Below are 22,933 nucleotides of genomic sequence, written 5' to 3'. Positions count from 1 at the left end.
TCCAAAGCTCAGGGAGGAGAGCGCAGCGCCCTGCTCGCCCTCCCAGCAGCCGGCAGCAGCGGGAGCGCGGGTTGCGCGTCGGCTCCGGCCCTCGGCCCGCCCCGCCGGTGCTGCCGGCCGCGGGGTCCGTGCGGGGAGACGGCAGCACCACCCTGGCGCGGGGGAGCGGGGCCGGGCGGCGGCTGCGGGCCGCGGCGTGCGGAGCTGAGCGCGACAGGCGGCGAGCGGGGCGGGGGGAGGCGGGAGGAGGGGGAAAGGGCTCCAAACAACACGTGATTCCCGCGGAGCAGCGAGGGAGCCGGGGGAGGGGAGAGCGAGGGCGGGCGGCAGAGGCAGAGGAGGGCAGCCGCCGCCGCCACCGCTTTAAAGGCTCCCGGCGCGGCGCCGCGGAGCACCCGCGCTCCCCCGGCCAGGCGCGGCGAAGCGCGGAGCCGGGCAGCGGCGCCGAGGGGACGGGCTGCGCCGGCCTCGGCACCTCCGCCGCCGCCTCCCGCCCAGGGGCACTCGCGGCCATGCGAGGCGGCCGCCCCCGCGGCCGCACGGCTCGGCGCTGCCCGCCGCGGCTGCCTGCCACCCCGCGCTGAGCCCAGCCGCCGCCGCCCCGCGGCACCATGTCCCGGCGCAAGATCTCCTCGGAGTCCTTCAGCTCTCTGGGCTCGGACTGCCCGGAGACCAGCCCTGAGGAGGAGGGCGAGTGTCCCCTGTCCCGCCTCTGCTGGAACGGCAGCCGCAGCCCCCCCGGCCCCGCCGACACCCCCTTCACCGCCGCCGCCGCTGCCGCCGCGGCCAGCGCCGGGGCGCGCCGAGCTCCGCGCCGCCGGCGGGTCAACCTGGACTCGCTGGGCGAGAGCATCCGCCGCCTGACGGCCCCCGCGGTGAGTGCCCGGCCCCGGCCCCCGCGCCGCGCAGACCCCGCGCTGCTCCCGGTAGCTGCTCCGCGGGGTCGGGTCTGTGTCGGGAAGGAGACGGCGCTGCCCGCGCCCTCCTGCCGGGCGTCCCCGCGGCACGGCCGGAGCCCCTGCCCCACCGTGCCCGCCCCGGCTGCGGGGCGTCAGCCCCGCAAACCTGCGGGAGTGGGGTCTCGGCAGCCCGGTGCTGGAAATCGGGTCGGAAGGCACAAATGCCGGCAGCTGACGGTTTAACTGGCTTGATCACTTCCGCCGAGTCCCTTTCTGAATTAAAAAAATCCTAAAATCGTAAAGTACTTATTGCTATCTGGTACTAGCAACGTTTTTTATAAAAAAGTCACATCTACGTGATAAGTGCACATAAAGATGTGAACTTCTTATATTTAAAGGGCTTTTCTGTACTGAACAAGGTAAAGAAAAAAAAAGTTTTCACTTGTTGTTCAGAAATATTTCAGCAACAGATTTCCCTGTGCCTTCCAGATGTGCTGACATTCCTGAGAGATCAGTTTCTTTAACGTGTACTTTGAAATCCATGACTTATGATTATCTAGATAGCTACACCTGTAGTTGAGAATCAATGAAGCATTGTGTATGCTAAAATAAGCAGGGAATTTAGGTAGAACCTGTAACATGTGCTGGTATCACTTTGTAAGACTGAAATCAGTGGCTTAGGAGTTCTGATAGATTGATGTAGGACAGAACATTCTTCTCCAGCCTTTCTGTTATGATTGTACTGCATTCCTATAAATACCTCTGTACCCATCATTAAATTTTCCTCATAAAGTTTCAGATGCAACTGAATGCTTGTTTGGTCTCTGAGGTATTTCAACATCTTAAGGTATAAAATGTTAATTGCAACAAGTAGTCTTAATCTTTAAGATGACTACAGCTGCTACTGTGGCATTGGATCATCTTTTTGCAGATTGTTATCCAGCTTTAGCAGTTATGTACGGGTCTCATCACCATCAGCTATCACTTTGTTTGGATTTTAATATGCTCTTTTCTGTTCGATGTTTCTTAACCTGGCTAGAGAGGAGTAGGCAAATTGTCTAATGGGAGAAGTTTGCCCGCATTACATAGCTAATAGCCATCCAGTTTCAGTTAAGACTTTTATTTCCCATTGATTTTTTCCCACTCCACTGGGAATCTGGTCTTGTAATGCTGATATTAATAGATAGTATCTCAGGTGACCTGTCTTGTTTTAGTACAAAAAAAAAAAAAAAGCAAAGCTATTTAATTTGATAATAATACAATGGTATAATTAGAGCATGTGTTACCCAAAATATTTGAAGTATTCTGAAGTAACCCAGTGCAGTATTTTTAGATAACCTTAGTATTTGTGTTTTCCCAGCTTTGACTGTTACCTCCTGTGTTGAGCTAATTTAAAAGTCAATTACAGTTTTACAGCTTGGATGAATTGTTGAATTTGTTTATAAAGTAAACACATTATTTGAATTAAGAGACAAGGAAAACTTTTATATATCTTACAGTCCTATTTCTTTCCTGCTCTCAGAGAAATTTAATTTAAGAATGAAAAAATTTCCTCCAACCTGCTTTTGATGTCCCAAACAACAGCTTCCATGGCTTCCTCGGGAGATAATTGTAGCAACCCTTAGTGCTGTGTTCTTTTTAATTTTTAATATGTGATGCTTATTGTTTAAAATTTCCCTTTTTATTTTGGCATCGTAACTAGTGCTTCACTCCCATCTTACACATTTTGGCATAAATGAATGTGATTAAGTCAAAAAAAGTAATGTTCTCACAGTTATGGTATAAGAAAAGAATCAGGTTCACATCTTTTCATTTTTCACTTGCAGAAATCACCGTTCAGGTGCATTGTTATTTTGGTGCATTCTTTTGTTACAGAGAATCTGTTCTGTGATACTGACTACATGCCGTCTTGCAACAAGTCAAGTTACAATGTGTCTAATGCTTTGAATCTGATTATTTTCACACCTGCTAATATAAATCTGGAATAACTTTAATTAGAAGTAAGAAAAAAAATACTTTGCCCATAAAATAATGTCAAATGGGGCTCATTCCCTTTATTTGTAAAGTTAAAAGGCAAATCTGAAGGGTGCATTGACATTTGTTCTTTCTGAACAACAAGCTTTAATACTTTTGCTATAGATGTAGATATATCTTCATTCCGTAACAGTATAGATACAGGTCTCTTTTAAGTGTGTGAACATATATTTATGTACTTATGAGTGTGTGTGAATGTATATGCTATATATATCGTGTGCAATGGCTTGATGCGATTCCGACATGAATGCAGCAGCAATTTGTGCCCATCCCAGTGCTGAACACTTTCAAAGCTGAAGGATACTACAGGTTCCTGATGTTTATACTTAGCCTTAATTTTGTGCTTTCCTTTGGTGATGGCCAGGACTGAGATAACGAGTAAAATTTTTTTGTGCATTTCCACACGAATCTGTCTGTGTGTTAAATACTGCTGTGGCATGCAGAGAGATATCTGGGGTGATGTTGTTTCAATGTGACAGTAGCAGGGGCTACCGAGGGCTGCTCTGGGGATGTGGAGAATCTCAAAATGATCAGCAAGGAGCATCCAGGGGACAAAGGAACTGAGCGAGAGCTGTGTCCACGGGACAGAGCAACAAGAAGGTTGCACAAGCAGGCTAGGTCCTATGAGTGGTAGTGCAAAAGTGTGTGTGAAAATATTAGTATCTCCTGCGCAATGTATTCATGAGTTAGTGCAAAGGTATTGTCAATAGAAAGAGATTCTGTGGAGTAAAATGCAGTAATGAAGTATTTGAGATTTATTTATTCCGAGTATAGTGAAAAGAAGTTATTGTATTTTGTATCACTTGTAATCTTGGTTTCAAGTGTAGCTCAGTGGGACTTTGCACAAATATTACTTTTTGTGGAACTGTGGGAAAAAAATTAAAAGTAAACCCTCCTGTGTTGCAGCGATTAATCCAAGCCTTCTACTTGCTCCTGGAAAACAGCTTCTAGTACTGTCCAGCACACATGATTTTCCAACTTGTCTCTTAAATGTTTAGAGATTTTTTCTGCAATTGTTATGCTAGAGGATGTCGGAGTCTGATCCTCGATCAGCACAGACTCATTTCATGTTCCTGCCTGGATGGCTGAAGGATGGACACTGTTCATGTGGAACGTGCTTTACACCAAACCCTCTATTGTTTTGGCAGCCGGAACTAGGAGGGTGATAGGGCTCACTTCTACCAAAAGAGCTGCATATTTTGGAGAAAAGTATGTGGTGATGAGGAAAATGAGCAGGTCTCCATATGTACCCCACTGTTGGAACTAATGAGCAGGGTGTGCTGGGGAAACTCAGGGAAGCAGGGTGCAGTGGGCAGGGAGGCAGAGCAGTGGCAATGCAAGAAGAGAGGCAGCTTTTTGTCACAGCTGCATTAAGCAAATGAACAGTGCATATCCTGAACATTACTTTGAGGTGCTGCCCTGTTGCCCCCCCAAGTACCATGTCACTGAGGAAGCAGGCACACTGGCAGCAGGAGGGTTCAGGCTCTTCCAGCAGCTGGGCACAGCTGGGTGCTGCAGACTGAAGAATCAGGGAACTGTGCCCGGCCAGGGCTGTGCTCAGTGCCTGAGTGTGAAGATGGTGGGTTCTGTGGTACCCAACTTAGCTGCTCAGTGCAATAAATCCTGGACATTGCACACACTCAGCTCTTGTGACTTCTGTGTCTCATGAAGTCATGGCCAACAGTGCTCCGTGCTTATTTCCCCATGTCTGGCTCTGCCCTCTCCCAGCCTTTCACCCCTGTGATGTTCCCATGAAGCTGAGCCCACGATTGTGTAGGCAGCTGCTGTCAACTCTAACATGGTCCTAAATCATGTTCCTGACTGGGCAAAGATGTTCCTTCTGTCCCCCTTCATCTGAACCATCATCAAAGAGTCTCCGGCTCTGTATGCCCTCAGAGAAGTTTGGATCTAGATCCAGCTGCTTTCCAAACAGGTGTCCTTCTCGCTGGGCTGGGTTCAAGTTTTTGGAGATAAATAACAAAATGTTTGAAACCTAGTAAGGACATTGATTTATGACCTTATTTTTAAGAAATCATCTGCAATGATTACATGCACATCATGAGCAAATTTAACCTTTCTTTTGATTCCAGCTTTGTTGCTGTGTTCCATTTTAAAGAATGAATTTTACACCCACGATGACATAAATTTTGATTAATTACAACTAGAGATGATGATACTGTATGTTATTCATTATCTACATACATTTTTCTGCCTTTAAGAACTCTGCCATGTGGGAATGATATCCTGGCACCAGTGGACACAGATTCATTCTTGCCATTTAGTATGTTACTGAATTCCCGTTCCTTGCAGCAATTTTCACATTTGCTCCAGTTCTATTTTGACTTGTATCCAATACCAGGCTGAAAATAGAATCAAAATCAGAAAAAAAAAAAAAAAATTGTCAGTGATTTGAAAAGTCAAATCCTCTGCTTCCATCTAAGGGGCATGGACTACCCAAAAGGGCCTGAGCGACCGGGCATGCGTTCAGAGGAGACTCTGTACCCCCAGGAGCTGTACTGATCTTTCTGGAAAGAGAATTACGGCATGACACAGCATTAAACTGACTTATGTTTCCATTTGATTTTTGTTTTGCAGTGGCCTATGTAACACATCTCTTGAACTATAAACATTATTAAGTGAAAATCACTTCTGATATACTCTTCTGTTCATTCAGAATTATTCCTGTTATTCTCTAAAGGCCCAGTTGAAGACACATTAAATGAAGAACAATTTCTCCTATTTAAGTGAGGAAGCTGCTACTGTCTGCTCCAAATATTTTGAATTTAAGAATTGTCTTTTTGATTACAGCCTTTTTTCCTGACAGTGGGAGAAGAGTGAACCTAAATACTTGTTGTTTAGGCTATTACTTATGTCATAGAACCACTGTAACTTCAAATTTCTTAATTGCTCTGGTGAGTGGTGGTGGGGTTTTGGCACAGAAATTGTGATGTAGCAGCTCAAATCAAACCTAATTCCATCGTAAATCTTTACCATTTAGTCTCAAGGAATAACTACTCTTTTTAGGAGCAATAACAAATTGTTGCCACTAACAGGAGAGGTAACAAATTTATTTTTAGGTAAGATTTTAAAAAAACTTTGCACAAATATACTGAGCTCCTTATGACTTGCATTAAGCCATCAGATATATCTAAGCTCTGCTGTTGTAGGAATAACTTCTGCCTGTCTTTCTGAATGAAGTAAGGTAATGTCACACAGTATCCATATCACTAGTGTGATGAGGTGATTCACTTAATAGCCTAGGCTGGATGAGCTTTACATGAGTAACATCCTTCTCTGTAATGAGGGTGTGAAGAAAAAAGCATGAAGATGGTGAAGAAAGGCACGTCAATGAGAAACTCCTGATTTCTAATTCCAACAGGCAAACAAGATAAATTTTTTTAAAAGTATAATAGGATCAAGCTTTTGCCCAGTATCTTTCAACTTAACTGAGAGAAAAGCCATTTATATCAAGGTCACAAGGGCAGTCTGTTGCCAGTCAATCTGCTGCTTCATAGCCTGGAACAGAGCTGTGGTGTCTTAAACAGGAACACTCTGGAAAGCATTTTTAATATGAGAATGTTGTGGGGTTTTCTTTTTTTTTGGTCTTGCTCAGTAGTTTAACATCTCAGGGATTTTCAGCCTCAGCACATAAAATAGAAAAAAAAAAATCAGTTTGTTTGCACCTGAGGGCCTGCAGCATTGTATTGACCTTGGAGAAACGTTATTTAGGGTGAGTTTGAATATTTGACACCTAGTGCTCAGAGTGATCATAGCGAAAGTTGCTTTCTGAATGTTTGTGCTGTTCCAGGCTGAAATCTCAACTTCCCTCTGGTGCTTGGAAAAAACCCATTCATACTATTGCAGTCATCTTTGTGGCCTGGCAGCAGAGAGCAGGGTCAGGCCTGCCCGCAGGCCAGACATGCCAGAGCACGGCAGCACCAGCGTTCACCCCAGAAAATTGATCTCAGTTGTTCTGCGCTCCTCTGCCTCTGCCCTGGCCAAACTGCCCAGGTACAAATAAGAAAGCCATTGTAAAGTAGAAGGGAATGTTATGATCATCAATATATGCCCCTAAGTAGCAATGTGTAGTCCCGGCTACATCAAAATAAGAGTGAATGTCCTTAATTTGCAATTGCTTGAGCAGAGACAGTTGCCACTTCACAGCAGTCCAGTGTACTCCTGGTGAAACTTAGAATGTTAACACAGAGAAAGCCCTCTCTTCTTTTCTTACGCCTCTTGAGCTAATGTAAAATGCTTTGAGTAGAAGAAATAATTCCATCTCATATCCAAATGTGTCTTATTGCTAACTCTCAAAGTGAGTTTCAAAATGAAGACATTTGGTTTGTCTGTGGGTCTCAAAGGGATAAGCATCTTTGCAGCTCTGCATCGTAGGTCCAGTCATACTGAGGAAATTGTTTTTTTTTTCTAAATGAGCAGAAGAAATTCCCTGAGAAGTACTGACATATAAAGCCTTTCATTTCCTATGTCTGCTAGAGCAGCACCAATGATTTTATGGAGTAGATGTGAGTTGCATTAGAAGATGAACAGGTAGCATTAGCAGTAAATCACCTATTATATTCTTACCTACTGAATGCATTCTCTCTGCAGTACAGAGCTTCTATCCATTCCAGACATGGCTGAAATTCAGAGATGAACAAAGTGATCCCAGCCAGTATTATAATGGATAGCACCCTGAGATATTTATCCTTCACTGTCAAGGAGTTAGACTAGATGATCTAATAGGCAATTTCCATCTGTAATGTCTGTGATTCTTCTAGTTGAAAGGCAGCTGGGGATGCAGGAGTTATAATTTCTAATTATTATTTAGCTCTGCTTTATTTCTTCAGAGTGTTTTGATTGTTATTTCCATTAAATAGTATGGGGTAAAATTCTTAGTCTCAATCTTATTTATTAATTTAAGGCATTTTCTCTGATGTGCACAGGTATTTCTCTGTGAAGAGTACCCCAGTTTGCAGGAGCTGGGGAGCAGAATAGTCTCAGGTTCAGGTGCTAGGTGGTACTGAGCTCAGATGTTTTCCCCTGCCTGGTCCCAGCTGGATCATTGTGAGCTGTTGTAGGGCAGCTTGTTTTGCCTCCAGCTGTCAATCATCCCACTCTGAATCCCCAAACAGTCCCCTCCTGGGGATTCTGCATCTTCCCATCTTAATACCAAATCTGGTGCTAGTCACGGAGGTCTGCAAGCAGTTGGTGCTTTTATCTAAAGCACAAACCTCTGGAATCAGGAAGCTGGTTTTCATGAAGAAAAAAATACATTTTTATCTTGTAGATTTACAGAGAAACAAATTAGTGCACCCTAAAGGTTCAGAAGCTAGAGAATAAAAATATAGCTTTTCGTGGTTATAGCATCAAAAGCATTATTAAACCTCCAAAGATTTTTTTTTTTTTTTTTTAATTCAAATAGTGGCTTATTTTGGGACTCTTGCTCCATTTCTGATTTCTGTCTGTGTCCTTTCATTCCATTCTTTAGCTATTGGGAAGGGGACAGGGAGGGATCCTGGCTGTGCAGGACCTGCGAGGACCTGCTAGAGAGCCTTCCTTCTTTCTGCATCATCAGAAAACTGTAGGATGCCAAGGGAGCCTTCCTTTTGTTTTTCAGTTCTGTTTTGCCCTAGTTGCAGTGATTTCAGTTCTTATCTCCCCATTCCTGGCATTTAGGCATGTTGATAAATGTTGGTCTTCAGCTGGAGCCTTGATTCTTTATTTACAGCCCCTTTAACATCAATATTTTGGTGACCAGAAGGACAGAGAAAGAACAGTTTTCCACTGCTTTCATGGTCATAGGTTAAATATTAAAAAAGCCCAGACTGGATGTGAAAGTGACTATTTTGTCATTAATTTCCTTCCAGATGGGCCAGGTACACACCTACTCATGTGTACTTAGAGATCTGTAATCACCTATGCACAAAGACCTGACTAAAATTGGGTCTGAAATATGAAAAAAGGAATGCTTTTCATTAATGAACGATCACCAGCAGCGAAGCTGGCAATTGAAGACTTACACATCTGCTGAGTTAGTGACTGAACACTACAACTTTGAAGCACGTAAAACTTCCACCATCAAAATGTTGGTTTGGCTGAGATCTGTGGTAGGTTGCCTCTCCTGCATGCAGAAGTGCAGGTTCCTCTAGGACAGACTTCGCAGCTCCCCAGAGCACAAGAGTCTGGAGGAGCCCCCTGACCCGATGGACTTCCTCGAAATTCTGATAGAAGCAAAGTCATTTCTAGCTGAGCCTATTGTACTCTTTGGTGCTTCAGCTTTCATGTCTAACATTTTAAGCACTCAAGTTTTTAAGAGCATGACTGCTGAAGCACTTCTGATGCTCAGCTAGGAGCCACTTCGCTTTTGCTGGGAAAAATCTTTGAAGCCTTGTTAGGATTAAGGAGAAACTGCTGGCTCGGCCCACCCTGTTTCATAGAGTCCCTTTCTTCTCTAATTCTATCTGGTTATCTTAGGATGCAAAAGAAATGGGATGGAGACTTTGAAACTGTGTTTATGTAAATTTAGCCTGAGTCATCTGGGATACTGTGTGCAGTTCTGTCACCTCAAAGTGGGGTTTGTCCTTACTTAAACATTTAAAAAATGTCTAAGTCTAAAGCAATCACTCAACATATTTTCTAGATGAAAGAAATTAGTATTTCTAAAGACTGAGTCCTGCGGCATATATTGGATGCCAACTGTAGGATGAAATAGATCACTTTGGGTGCCTACAGTTGGACAGATGAGCCCTACCATTTATTTCTAAAGGTGTTACAATCAAATCATAGACACTACAGAGGCAACAGAAAGTGGGTAGGGAACAGGCTAAAGTCTCTGTCCTCTGAGAGGAGATTGGAAATCTTACATTTGATTGCCTTAGGAAAGACATTTATAACAAGAGATGCAATTAAAGTGGAATTCGTCTCCCCTTTGTCTCAAAAACTGGAGGCAATGGAGTTTAAAGAAGGGAAAATTAAACTCAAAAAAAGAAAAAAATGTACACAATGTTTGAACTGGAATTCTTTTTCAAAGGAAGCTGTCAGAGTTAAAAAACATGGAATCCTTCAAGATCATTTAGAGAAGTATCTCCATAAAGATTTTCTCCAGTTAGTCATAAAAGCAGTTTTGAAGAGCACTTCTAGCTTTAGGTCTTGAACCAGTTTCACGCTACTGGAAAACTGGGTGAGATCTGGCAGGAAGGGCAGATTTCTCTGTGTGTGCATCCTGTGAACAGTGGCGGCCAGCAGACTCACAGCAGCTGTCATGACAGGGCTGCCATAGTCAGGATCGCTGCTGTGCCAATGGCAGCGGGCTTTGGTTGAAGCATTGATTTGCCAGGTGGAAGAGCTGTAGGAGACAGTGAGCAGGCTGTACGTGTCAAGGAGGATGGACAGGTCTTTACAGAGGCCCTGTAGAGCCAAGAACCTGAGCCCCATGTTGCAAGGAAGGAGAGAAAAACAGAGCTAATGTTGAGGGTCAAGACTGGAAACTGCTGAGGTGGAGGAGGTTGGAGGTTTCTTACTGCTGACAACACAGATAGGGCCCCTTTTCCACCTGTGGTTCAGCAGTTGCAGAGCAGGTACAGTGCCCTGGGAAGAAGTGGGAGAGATGACCTCCCTTGGGATGAGGCAGCAGAGCCAGCTGAGCTTCAAGTCTTAGAGGCTTCAAGAAGAGGAGGGTGGTAGGTGTCAGAAACTCTCTCCTGAGGAGACAGAGGCACTCATCTGGCAACCTGCTGTGATGCCTCAGGAGGTTTGCTGCTTGCCAAGAGCTCAGACATCGTGTTGCAAAAAGGCTCCCAAAGCTTATTTGTGTCTTGGACTGTGACCCCTGCTGCTCATGCATGTGGGCAGCAGTGACACAGCCAGGGGAGACCTGGAGTTTATCAGCAATGACTACATGGCTTTGAGTGCAAGGACAAAGGGTGTGGTAGCCCAGCTGGTGTCTCCTTGATCCTGCTGGTGAGGGGGAAGGGCTCTGGCTGGAGCAGAGACATATAGTAAGGCAGTCCCTGGCTGTGTGGCTGGTGTTGCTGGCAGGGCTTTGGTCTCTATGGGTATGGAGCAGTCTCTGAGGAGCGAGGACTGCTGAGCAAGAATAACATTCATCTGAGAACATGAGGTGAGGGTGCCTTTTCTAACAGGCTTCACAACCCTGTGAGGAGGACTTTAGACTATGCTTGTTGGGGAAGGCGGTTCATTTGCTGAAGAGAAGGGGGAGCAGTTAAGACATATCAGGGGAAAAACAAGACAGAAGAGGCTCTTACGCTCACTTCATAAAAGCCACATGACTGCGAGCCCATCTCAAGTGCCTGTGCCCAAATGCGGGCAGCATGGGGAGCAAACAGGTGGCATTAGACATCCCCATGCTGCCTCTGCTTGGACTTCCTGTGGGATTGCACACAACCTTGTGTGGAATGGCTCTCAGGATGGGACTGCTGCAGGAGATGGACACAGGCTCTTCAGGAAGGACAGGCTGGGAAGGTGAGGAGCAGGAGCTGCGCTCTGTGTAAAGAGGTGGCAGCAGTGTGGGGGCAGTTGCCTCTGGACAAGCTGGCCCAGAGCCTGAGGGTCAGGAGCAGAGGACAGCTGAGCTGGGGTGGTGGGATGTCTGCTACACACTGGCTAGTCAAGAAGTAAAAGCAGAGGAAACCTTTAGACAGCTGGATGAAGCCTTAAAATGGCAGGACTTGGTACTCATGTGAGATTTCAACCAACCCAAAATCCACTAGAACAGTAATAGGTCTGAGCACAAGCAATGGAGGACATTTTTTGGAGTGCGTTGAAGACAATTTCTTAATGCAGGAGATCAATGCGTTGACAAGGGGTGGAGATACTCTGCTGGAGCTATTGCTCACAAACAAGGAAGAACTGGTTGAAGGTATAAATGTTGAGGGCAGCCCTGGCTGCAGTGATTATGAGATGCTGGTGTTCAAAATATGAAGAGAAATAGGAAAGACAAATATGTGGAGTCACAACCTCACAGTTCAGGAGAGCAGATTTTGGCTTCTTCATAGATCTTCTTGGCTGGATCCAGTGAGCAACTAGCCTGTAGGGTAAATAAGCACAAGAAGCTGTTTGATCTTCATGGACCCTTTGACACCCTCCTCAAAACACAAGAAGAGTTCATTATGATGTGCAGAAAATAGAGCAAGCATGGAAGTAGGATAATATGGATGAACAGGGACTTTAGCACAGAGCCCAAATGAAAAAAAAAAAGAAGACACCTATAGTAGCTGGAGGATGGGGTGAGATGGGGTGCCCTGGAGGGATATTGTGGCATTCAGGGATGGAGATAGGAAAGTCTCCCACTCATGGCAATCAGGGGAGGTACTTGATGACTAGAAAAAGGCAAACATCACATCCAAGATACGGTGACAAGAAGGACAAGGAGGATCCAGAGAACTACAGACCAATTAGCCTGACCTCAGTGCTTGGGGAGATTGTGGAACAAATCCTTTTGGAAGCCTTTTCTTAGCACAAAAAAGGACAAGATGGTGATTTGTACCAGCCAGGCCAAATTTTACCCCTTTATTCTCTTTAACACCCTTTACACAATTTTATGCCATTTACTGAGGATGAATTATGTCTGACCAACCTGATTGACTTCTGTAATGAGATGACTGGCTCTGTGGATGAAGGGATGTTGTCTACTTTGATTTTAGGAGGGTCTTTGGCATGGTCTCCCGTAGTCTCACTAGAGCAAAACTGGTGAGATGCGGACTTCTTAAGGGGATAAGGTGGGTTTAATATTGGCTGGACCTTAAGGCTCAAAAAGTGGCTGGCCATCAGTTCCAAAGTCAAAATAGCAACCAGTTACCTCTCCATATGCCTCAAGGACTAATACTGGGGCCAGCAGAGGACTACTAGGATGGTCAAGGGATGGAGCATGTGACATCTGAGGAGGGGCTAGGGGAGATGTGTCTCTTCAGCTTTTAAGAAGAAACAGCTTTGGGAGTATCTTGTTGCAGTCCACAGCTACCTGATGAGGGTGTGTAGAGAAGATGACACCACACTCTTCACAAGGGTGTACAGCAGAAGGATTTTTTATGATGTATTCTGACACATTAGGGTTAGCCATGGCCTGATGACTAGATTCAGAATTAGTTCAGGGAAGTCTGTGGCCTCTGGCATGCAAGAGATTAGTCTAAATACCTTCACCGTCCATTCTACCTTGTATTTCACCATTCCAGATGGAGCTTAGATATCATCTGGTATGGCAATTCTTGGATTAATTTACAGTTAACAATAGCAGTACTGGCATGTCTTGAGATTTTGTTAGAAACATGAACTGATGTGACTATTCCATTTGTGATGCATACCAAATATTAGCAAATCATTATAATAAAAATTAATTGTTAAAATTTACTATTTTAGGTAATAGACACAATTTTACGTTTATATTAAATCTTTCGTTTTAAGTGCTCATGAAGCTTTAAAACCTCTTCAGTAAATAAGCACCACTGGGTACCTGTGTGGCATGAATGTACATTGTGGTAGAAGAAGTGCATTGTTATAGGCTCTCTTTTATCTCCGTGACTGCCAGAAGGTGTTTCTTGGAGAGGCCACTAGAACAAGATTTAGCTATTTTGCCTCCATCCAGTCTTGCCATTGGATGCAGAAAAGAGCTGGAAATGTTTTCCTGCTCACTCTCTCTCTCATAGGCAATGCGTAGTCAGCCCTGGAATAAGTGGTACACCAACCTACCCTTCTAGGTAGCTGTAACCATCTCTCCATTTTCTTTAGTCATGGCCGTATTGCAGAATTGCAAATATAGCAAAATGACATTCACCAGTGATGAAATACAGCAAACTGAGAAGATGAGCACAGTGGTTTTTTAACCATGCACAGTGACATGGTGTAATAATTCTTGTTAGAAATGAAGAAAGGCTACATGACTCCTTAGGTCAATTTTCATACTGGCTACAATCACATTACATAGAGCTCTGTTTATGAACAGTGTTTTAATAATAAATCCTGTTTTTTGTCTGTACTTAGAATTTTCTAAGATTTGATAGGAGATACTAGTGAAAAGGGGTATGAATTAATGGGATTGTATGAAATCACCTGACAACAGCTAGGCAGATGATTTAGCTTTCACAAGAGAGAGTTAACAGTACTTTTGATTTTTTTTTTTTTTTTTTAATTCAATACTGCAGGAGAAGGGAGGTCTATTGATGAAATAAGCTCAGGACTTGGAGGTTGCTTATATGGTCAAATCTTTAGGTATTCAAAAGGATTTTTCCCTGGGCAAGGCGTGCAACATCTGTGTATCAGGCATGAGAAGGACAAAGGCAATTTGTGGAGGATTGCTCAGGTGTCATAAGCTACAAAACTTCCCAAGAAGACAAAAAGCTATTAATGTTTTTCTTCATCTCTGCTGTGTTACCAGGCATTGCTGCCTTCCATACACTTGCTGTAAAAGCACTTTGGGAGAACCAGAAAAGAGATTTAATTTAACAATCTGACATTTCTACCATTCCCTATTTCATGTCAGAGGAGGTGTTGGTGCAGTCCTAATGTCCTGTGCTTAGGACGTGAGGCTGTGGGAAGTGCTCTATGGAGATGGGAGGCGGCAGCTGTCTGGACCTCTTTGCTTAGAGCCGTTTTGCTTTATCTCATTGATAGAGTGGAAAAATACATCTTTTCTATATGTGAAGAATGGATTTTTCTGCTTGCTGAGCACAGAAAGCTTCTGAATCTCTGTGAGAACATGCCATGAAATATATTTGTAGCCCGCCAGGCCTAAGGACTTCGACACCTGCTGTACCATTGAGAAGGGGATGCTTTTATGATATGTGATAGTTTCATTCCTTGTGTTTTGCAAGAGAACATGTAACTTTTAATGCCTTTTAGCACAGGACACTTACCTCCCACAGAGAAGAAATTATCTGATACAAAATTAACAAAAAAAACCCTCTTTCAAGGTTTACATCTACTTTAAGCTAATTTTGTTTAGTGCATGCATTTCTAGACATTTGAACTCAAAAGGGTAGACACATTATTGTAATTTGATATTAAAAAATATTTTTTTACAATTGCACAAACCTAGTGCAGCTTGGTATACAGTTTTTCAGTCCTGTCACCATCAAAACAGATACCTCCTTTTGCAAACTCATGGACGACAGTTGGAAGAAAGCTCAGTTCTTGAACTGCTGGATCTGTACAGCAGTAAGCAAAATCTGAGACTTTCAAAGATGATGGTGGTTTTAGAATGATCTTCCTCTGATTAAGGGGTGTTTCAACTATTACTTTTCCAAACAATTAGATGTCTTTTCCAAAAGGTAGGGAAATACCCATTATCTCTAAAATTTGAGTGTCTGCTGTTGTGAGTCTGATAAAAATGTCCACATGTGCCTCTGATACAGAAGGAAGGCTTATAAATCCCAATTGTGTCGCTTTGTCTGCTCTCTGGCACAAGGACAGAATGGACGGGGAAGAACCTCAGATTTTGTACAAAGCAATCATTTTGGAAGAATGATGTTTTGCCATATGTGACTTGGAAAATTCTGAAGAGAATGACATAGATTTCACATTTTCTTTATTTATCTGAAGATCTCTCATGAGAGATTCAAAATAATAGGAATTGAAGCAGCAGCCGTAGTAGTAAGGAAAAAAAAAATATATAGGAACATATGTAAATATGTATTTTGGTGAACACTGTAGTAGTAGTAATAATGCAATTAAACACATATATTCGCGAATGTAGTTTGGTGAACACCTGTTAAAATGAAATAGCATAGAAATGTTTGAAACATGTCATGATTTCCTTTTGCTGAACTTTAGTTTCCTGATAATTTAAAAGATGACTGGAGAGTCATAGCTTGTCAGGAAAGTAAGCCAAAATTAATTGTGTCATTATAATATTCTTTAGTACAACATGTTCTAGGGAGCATACAAAGTTAAAAAACCCGATGCCTTTTCCTGGTGATACTTTCATCACAAAATAATAGCATCTTCTTGCAATTATTTTAAATTAATTATTTAAAAATAATTATATAATTGGTGGGTGATAGTTTTTGAGAGCTAATAGTGAAGTGTCTCCTTTGTTATGCACAGCTAGTCTTGTAAGCAGTATTAATTATGTCACATTGTAAAATTTCTTCCTATTTAAATGGTGAAGTAAGATACAAAGGATGAATAATATTTCATATCTATTGCCATGATGGGCACCGAGCAGGTAGAAGATGAGGAGGAGTAAAAATGGAGAAGAATAGTGTTATAAAAGTTAATGTTAATTAAACTGTTGTACTTCCATAATCTTATGATTTTTTAAATTATTCTTCCGTAGCCTCAGACCATTCGTCAAACTCTACAAAGGACACTGCAGTATTTTGAACATCAAGTTATTGGGTAAGTGTTAATAAGAGGTAGTGGAAGGTGCATGGTAATTTTTTACTCTGTGCTTCCCAAGTCACATCCTTGTTTGACCAGCTTCTAAATTTTACCCACAAGTTCTTAGAGATGCTCTGCGGTAACTATACACTCTATAGACGTGAACGATAAACTGCTGTCCAGTCCTGCTTCCGTGCAATCCCATCAGAGCATGACTGCTCCATTAACAGTGATGTTTCCTAAGTAAGGGTAACAGGGATTCTTTTTGTAAAAATATAAGATTGTTCCAATTGGCTTTTCACAGAGCCAGCTGAGAATGCTAGCAAAGTTATTTACATTGTGACCTGAGGTCCAAACGTTGCAAAATCCTGCATCAGTGCTCATTACATAGATGCACTGTTACATACTTGCAGGTTTTTGCAGAAGTAGGGCTGAAAGCCATCTCCAAAGAGTTTGTAGAAAAAAATTAATATGTGACTGAGGAGTAAAAAGAAAGTAATAGGAAGTGTCATCATGAAAACCGTAGACATTCTCCCATTGATTGAAATAATCTTCTTTCAACCTTTTCCTTACCTGCACAAGTATTATATTTTATTGTCACAGATAACTTACTTTTCCTAACAGAGTCAGAATATAATGGCTGTGTGTCTATAGCCATTAAACGGCTGTGCCATATGACAAATGAAGAATGCTTTCCTCTCAATTTAATTATATGGATGTAAGGGATTTTTTTTTTCATGCTATGCTGAGGATCTTTTTAGAATTTATGACATAGTTTCAAAGCTCAGTGCGCAGGAGGGAATTGTCCTTGCCTGTTTCTCAAAGTCTGGTTAAACTTCCCAGGGACCCCTGGCTTGGTGGGTGATACATGCCATATTAGCGGATGGGCTGGTGCCTGCGGGCAGCGAGGGGCCCGTCTCGCAGGCAGCTGTGATACCCACCGTGGGGCTGGCAGTGGGATGAAGCCTTCTGCCTGCTGTTTTATTCTGTTACTGAAAAAATTGCATGAGGTTTCATGTTAGGATACTTCAGAGTATGAGACAGTGCCTCGAGGAAAACATGTGCAGTAACAACGTGGCTTTTTATTTGTGGCTACATGTGGCTCAGATGCACTTTTTTAACGGACGAAGTTTAAAGCCAGGACACTCTGAAAACCTGTAGTTCCTGTGAATTACAATACAGTGACTCAGCTTTTTGAACATCAGTATGAGTTTGTTAAAGTAGCATCTGTCTCTAGCAGATGTCCTGTAATTGCCCTGCCCCATGATCTTAACCATTGGTACAAACTGTGGTGGGTTGACCTTGGCCAGCTCCTGGACCCACACCCAGATGCTCTTCTCTCTTGCTTCCTCTCATCAACAGGACAGAGGGGAAAACATGATGAACAAGGCCTGGGAGTAGAGATAAAGACGTTGCTGTTCCCTCTACCTTCTCTCACCCCAAGTGGCACAATGGGGAATGGGGATGGAGGTTGTGCTCAGTCCATAACAGCTCCTCGCTGCTGCTCCTTCCTCTTCACACTTTTCTCCTGCTTTTTGTGAGCTGTCCACAGGCTGCAGCTTCCTTCAGGGCACATCCCCCTGCTCTGGCCTGGGGTCCTCCACCAGCTGCAGTGCGGATATCTGCTCTGCTGTGGTCCTCCATGGAGAGCCTCCTTCCCTGTGGTCTTCTTCAGGGGCTACAGGGGAATCTCCACTCTGGCACTTGGACTACCTCCTCCCCCTCCTTATTCACTGACCTTGGTGTCTGCAGGTCTGTTTCTGTCACTACTTTTCCTCATCCTTCACACCATCATGAGGTGATTTGCTGTTTCTTAAATACATTTTCCAAGAGACGCCAGCTGCTTGGCTGCTGGGCTCAGCTGTGCCCTGTGATGGGGCCATTGGAGCTGGATCCAGCTTTGTCCAACATGGGGCAGCCCTGTCCTCTCCTCACAGCAGCCCCTGTAGACCCCCACACAAACAGCTGGGTGCTGACAGCTGGTACAGCATAAATGTTCATCCAATCTCCGCTCCTGGTAAAGACCAGAGGTGAGGAGTGGCCCTGGTGCTCTGCAGGGTGTTGGTAACACTGGCTGAAGAGCCCTGGCCCCTGACATGAGATGGAGCTGGGCTGTGACTCTGGGTCAACTCGGACAGTGTGTCAGGACATGGCCTCGTGCCCGGCACGTGTCCTGGCATTGCTGGAAACATGCAAAGTGGTACAGACCATGTAGCTCAGCAGCCCTTCCCAGAGGTTTCTCCATGCCTAACATGAGCCCACTCTTCCCAATATGCTTTAGTCCACATGGAGAACCAGTTTCCCCATTGTGGGGTAACGTGATGTGCTGCTCTGAATCCTTTGTAGTTCCTTTTCCACAGGTTCTGGCAACCCAGGTGCTGAGATTTTACAGGCATTAACCAGATGAAGAGTCCAGTCCGTAAAACTGCTATTCATGATTTATGAAGTATAAACAAAATATGGAAGCATAGCAAAACTGTTATTAAAATACTCATTAGATAAGCTTTTCTCTCTGCATTGAGCTAAATCAGTTGTACATTTTGCCAAGAGCATTATCACTCTGCTGCTAATATTTTCTTCACTTGTGTTCCCTCTTGTCATCATTATCACCTGCATAAAGCTTTGTTTTAAACATGGTTTGAACTTCTATTCTGTTTCTGTTGCATTAAGGAAAAACAATCTAGCAAAGTTAAATCAAATAGAATAATTTAGGTGGTGGCTGCTTTTTTCTGGTTGGACTCAGTAGCTCTATACCTTTCATCAGTGGTGGGATTCTTTTTATTTTTTAACAGGCTATAACACAAACTTTATTCTTGATAGCATAGTGAGTTGCAGCTTGACATCCTTCTTTCTGCTGAGATCTTTGCAGAAGATAATCCACAGAGAAAGCTTGGGTTTAAACTTGCAGTGCTAATGTAATGTGTTGTGGAAGATTTATTCTTCTTATTAGATACTCACCATTGCCTCATAAACATCTTGATTGGAGTTTACAGTACAACTTTGTTACAGACAACATCTCAGCAGGAATGATGTATAAGACAGATATGTCTGATACCCTTCCCTTAGGCTTCAGCCCTTTGGTGCTGTTTTTTTCTTATGTCTCCATTCTCATTACAGATAATATTCCAGATTCTAGTATAATATTTGAGATACCGAGGCTACTAATGTGTTGTCGTCTGTGTGTGGTAATGCACGAATGGAAAGGGGGTGATAGAGGGGAGAAGAGGGAAGTGACGAGAGTAAAGGCATCCTTTACCACCACTTCTGAAAGGCATTTGTTGGCTTTGCATTTGTATAAGGATATGCTATAACTTCTAAACTTTTTTTTACTGTAGTTACAGGGATGCAGAGAAGAACTTTCATAATATATCAGACAGATGCTCCTATACAGACTGCCCTGGCAATGAAGAAACTGAAGATGTCTCAGGAATTCTCCAGTGTACGGCTAATGTACTAGGTATGTATTTTTTCAAGGGAATTTTTTTCCTTTATTTGGAAGGCAAGTTTACTGACCAGCCTAATACCAACAATGAACCAAGGAATTTTTGCTCCAACAAAGGAAATTTAGGATGTAGGCAGTGCACTGTTATGACATTTGTCTTCTTTTCTACTTATATTTTGTTCCTTTGAGACAATCCAGACAGATTTTTTGGTGGAGTCAGTGGAGTCGTATTGTGCAATACCCAGGTTGATGGCAATAATTAGAGAAGTTTCAAAGGCTTTGAGTCCAAATGGACTTGTGTCTGTGCAGGCCTTGGTTTTGGAATTATCTCAAGTGATTTTATAGGGCTCCTACAGAACAACAGATACCCTTATAATCTATGGGCCTGGTGGATAGAGAGCCTGAGAAACAGCAGGATGTACCTGAGACACAAAATATTCTGGAAACCTACATTCACACTGAAGAATGCTTGCTGCAATAACCTTTTCGAAATGTTGCATGTCAAGATGATGTCATCCATCACCAAAGTGCAATTGTCTTAATAGGTGCCAAAATTAGATACCTGGCCATTTGCATCCATTCATATTATTTATCCAGCTTATTCTCCTTCCCAAGTTTTTAGTAAGCTTTACTAAAGCTTATTAAAGCTGACTTTAGTAAGGTTTCAGTCAGATCTGTGTTGCTGATACTAATCTATCATAAGAGGCAAAAAAAATGTGCAGAGTTTAACACTAAGAACTTAATTTTTGACTGGAGTTGTTTTAACTGTTTCACTTTTGTGAAACTGGCCATCTTCCTTATTTCAGAGTAAACTTTACAGATTGAGCTACAACTTTATAGATTGCCTGAGTTTTACAGGGAACTGTGGGGAGAAAAGGTAGTAACTGCTTTTAAATATAATTGTTTCAAAGCAGTAGTTTCTAATTTATTTGTGATAGTCATTTGCAGTGTAGCAAAGCTGGTGTTACACATCTCTACTTCCAGGACTGTAACAACTGATGGTAACTTTTTAAGTAAGTTCTAAGATATAAAGTGTTCTCATATATTAATTGTATGCAATTATGCTGTCTACTGTTGAGAAAGTACTACCAGTGTGGTCATGTTGGTCGATGTGAATTTATCAGTACTCTGTTCAGGCTCAGTCCTGCAGCCAGGTAACCACAGCTCCCCCACGTGCAGCACAGCGGCCGAGCTGTTGGAGCTGTCTGTGTGCCCACTGCGATCTGGCATCAGCCGTTGAGCACTGTCATTTGCCATCTGCTGCTTTCATGGAAGTCTGCAAATGGAGAGTTGTCACAGTGGTTTCTCTGTGGGGAAGGCCCTTGGTGTGGCCAGAAAGAAGGACATGGGCCAGTGGCAAGTCCTAGCAGCAGAGGTGGCCAATAGCAGCCTGGGCTGTATGAACAGGAGCAAAGATAGAGGTTGAAGGGACTTGTTATCCTCTTCTACTCTGTACTTGTTAGACCACATCTGGATTACTGAATCCAGTGTTGGAAGCCCAGAACCATAGAGAAGTTGATAAATAGGGAATTGAGTTACTGTATTGGGGAATTATTAAAAGAGACATTATAGAAAATAAGTTAGGTGAGACTTACTGTTGGAAAAGCTCACCTTTTAAAGAATGAATTTGGATTCACAGAAAAAAAAAAAAACAAATCAATGTGAGCAAAACACTGAGATAATTTGAAAGCAGTACTTCTTTACTTTTCCTTACCTGGGACAGGAACATAAGGGAATGAACAGTAAAACCAGCTTCTTATTTTTAATTGTAGCTCTTATCACAACAGGTAAATAATTAGTGTAGGCTGTGTAATTAATTCTCACATATGTAGTTATTTTTCTGGTTGAAAGAGGATTAGTAAGAGTTTGTTCTGTGCAAGAAGGATGTAACCACTGGTGTGTGTACCTGGAGCAATTGGCATTGCTGAGGCAGAAGACAAGAATGAACCTGGCTGTGGTGGAGGCTGGAGGAACTGTTGAACCCAATCTGGCTCTCTGTTTATATGAGCAGTAACAAGGACTTGCTGTCTGGGGCTGGTAGAAAGTGTTTTCTTAAAGGTGCTTGAAAACAACCTGCTGTTCTCTTACCTTAGATAACAGCAACTTGGTTCACCTCTCATGACCCTCTAAAATGCCTCAAAAATAGTCTTTTGGCATTCCTTACTCATCAGAAGACAGCAAATGCTGCAGTCACTAGTAAACTTAGAAGACTGTGAGCAGATGCTTCGCACTGCAGTCCTGGTGCTTCCACTGCACACAGTGAAGTGCTGACTGCAAGCTGTATGCTCGTCTATATGTATTTGATTTATCAAGTACGGATACCGGAATTTTCCTCCTGTCAAGTTATCACTAAAGTGTGACACTATCTTCCTGCAGTGGAAGGACCTGATTCTCCTCATCACCTCTCTTAGTTGCTCCTACTACAAGTTTAGACATCAATAGAGCTTTTCCTGCTTTAATCCACTGTAATTAGGGGAGTTATGTCCACTGTGCTCACATGCTGTAAACTGTGTTTGATACCAGATCAATGGCACAGCTTTCCTTTGCAGTGACAACTTCTGAGACTGGAATATTTAATTTAACTTCGTATCCTTTTCAAAATAGTCCGGACACCTTTATGATGGACTCAGCTTTCTTTAATTGGTGTGTGCCCACTTCTACAGTGTCCCCCATAGGCATATCATCCAAAGGAAAAACAAGTGACAATACATCGGAAATTGGGAAAAAGACAAAAGAAATCTTGAAATCTAAAGGCAACCTTTATAAAGTTTCTAGTCTGATATAACGTATTTCAAAGAATAAGCACTGGTATGTTTTATCCTGTTGACACAGATAGTGCTTTTAGCTGGCTAGCTAAATGGTGTACAGAGCACATTGGTGTTGTTAGCTAGAACTTATTTTAGAAATAATGATAATAAAAAGATTCCTATGATGAAGTAAATTATGTGGGTGATTACTGTATTTCTTTAATAAGTGACTATAAATTTAAACTGAGGTATGTTAGAGAGGAAGATTGTATATGAAGAGATTTCTTATCAGACCTTGCACAAGTTTTTGTTCTTTCTGTGCCTCAATTTACCATCTGTATAATGGAGATAACTTTTTTTTTTCCCCAATCCTTTAAACCATATGTCAATGCTGTTCAGATTTTACCCTTCTCAAAACAAAGACATTTGCATACCATTTGTACATTCAACACTTTGAACAATGGCAGACAAATCTTGTT

The 22,933-nt window shown here is 42.8% G+C and overlaps 1 protein-coding gene across 3 annotated transcripts in view; it reads left to right on the top strand.

Annotated features, from left to right (window-relative positions):
• The first annotated feature begins 295 nt into the window (after window positions 1-295).
• The window catches only part of GUCY1A2 (guanylate cyclase 1 soluble subunit alpha 2), a 165,739-nt gene continuing 143,101 nt past the window's right edge, over window positions 296-22,933 (top strand). The window contains exons 1-3 of one of the 3 annotated variants that reach the window (XM_065048622.1): window positions 296-875; window positions 16,222-16,283; window positions 19,601-19,722. In XM_065048622.1, coding sequence (XP_064904694.1) covers window positions 612-875; window positions 16,222-16,283; window positions 19,601-19,722 — 448 coding nt within the window. In that variant the 5' untranslated portion in view covers window positions 296-611. The remainder of the gene's footprint in view (window positions 876-16,221; window positions 16,284-19,600; window positions 19,723-22,933) is intronic. The other 2 variants (XM_065048628.1, XM_065048613.1) reach the window with 2 other exon arrangements.

The sequence above is a fragment of the Columba livia genome, chromosome 1 (assembly GCF_036013475.1).
Source record: "Columba livia isolate bColLiv1 breed racing homer chromosome 1, bColLiv1.pat.W.v2, whole genome shotgun sequence".
Classification (NCBI taxonomy): Eukaryota; Metazoa; Chordata; class Aves; order Columbiformes; family Columbidae; genus Columba; species Columba livia.
This window is presented reverse-complemented; position numbering and strand designations above follow the sequence as displayed.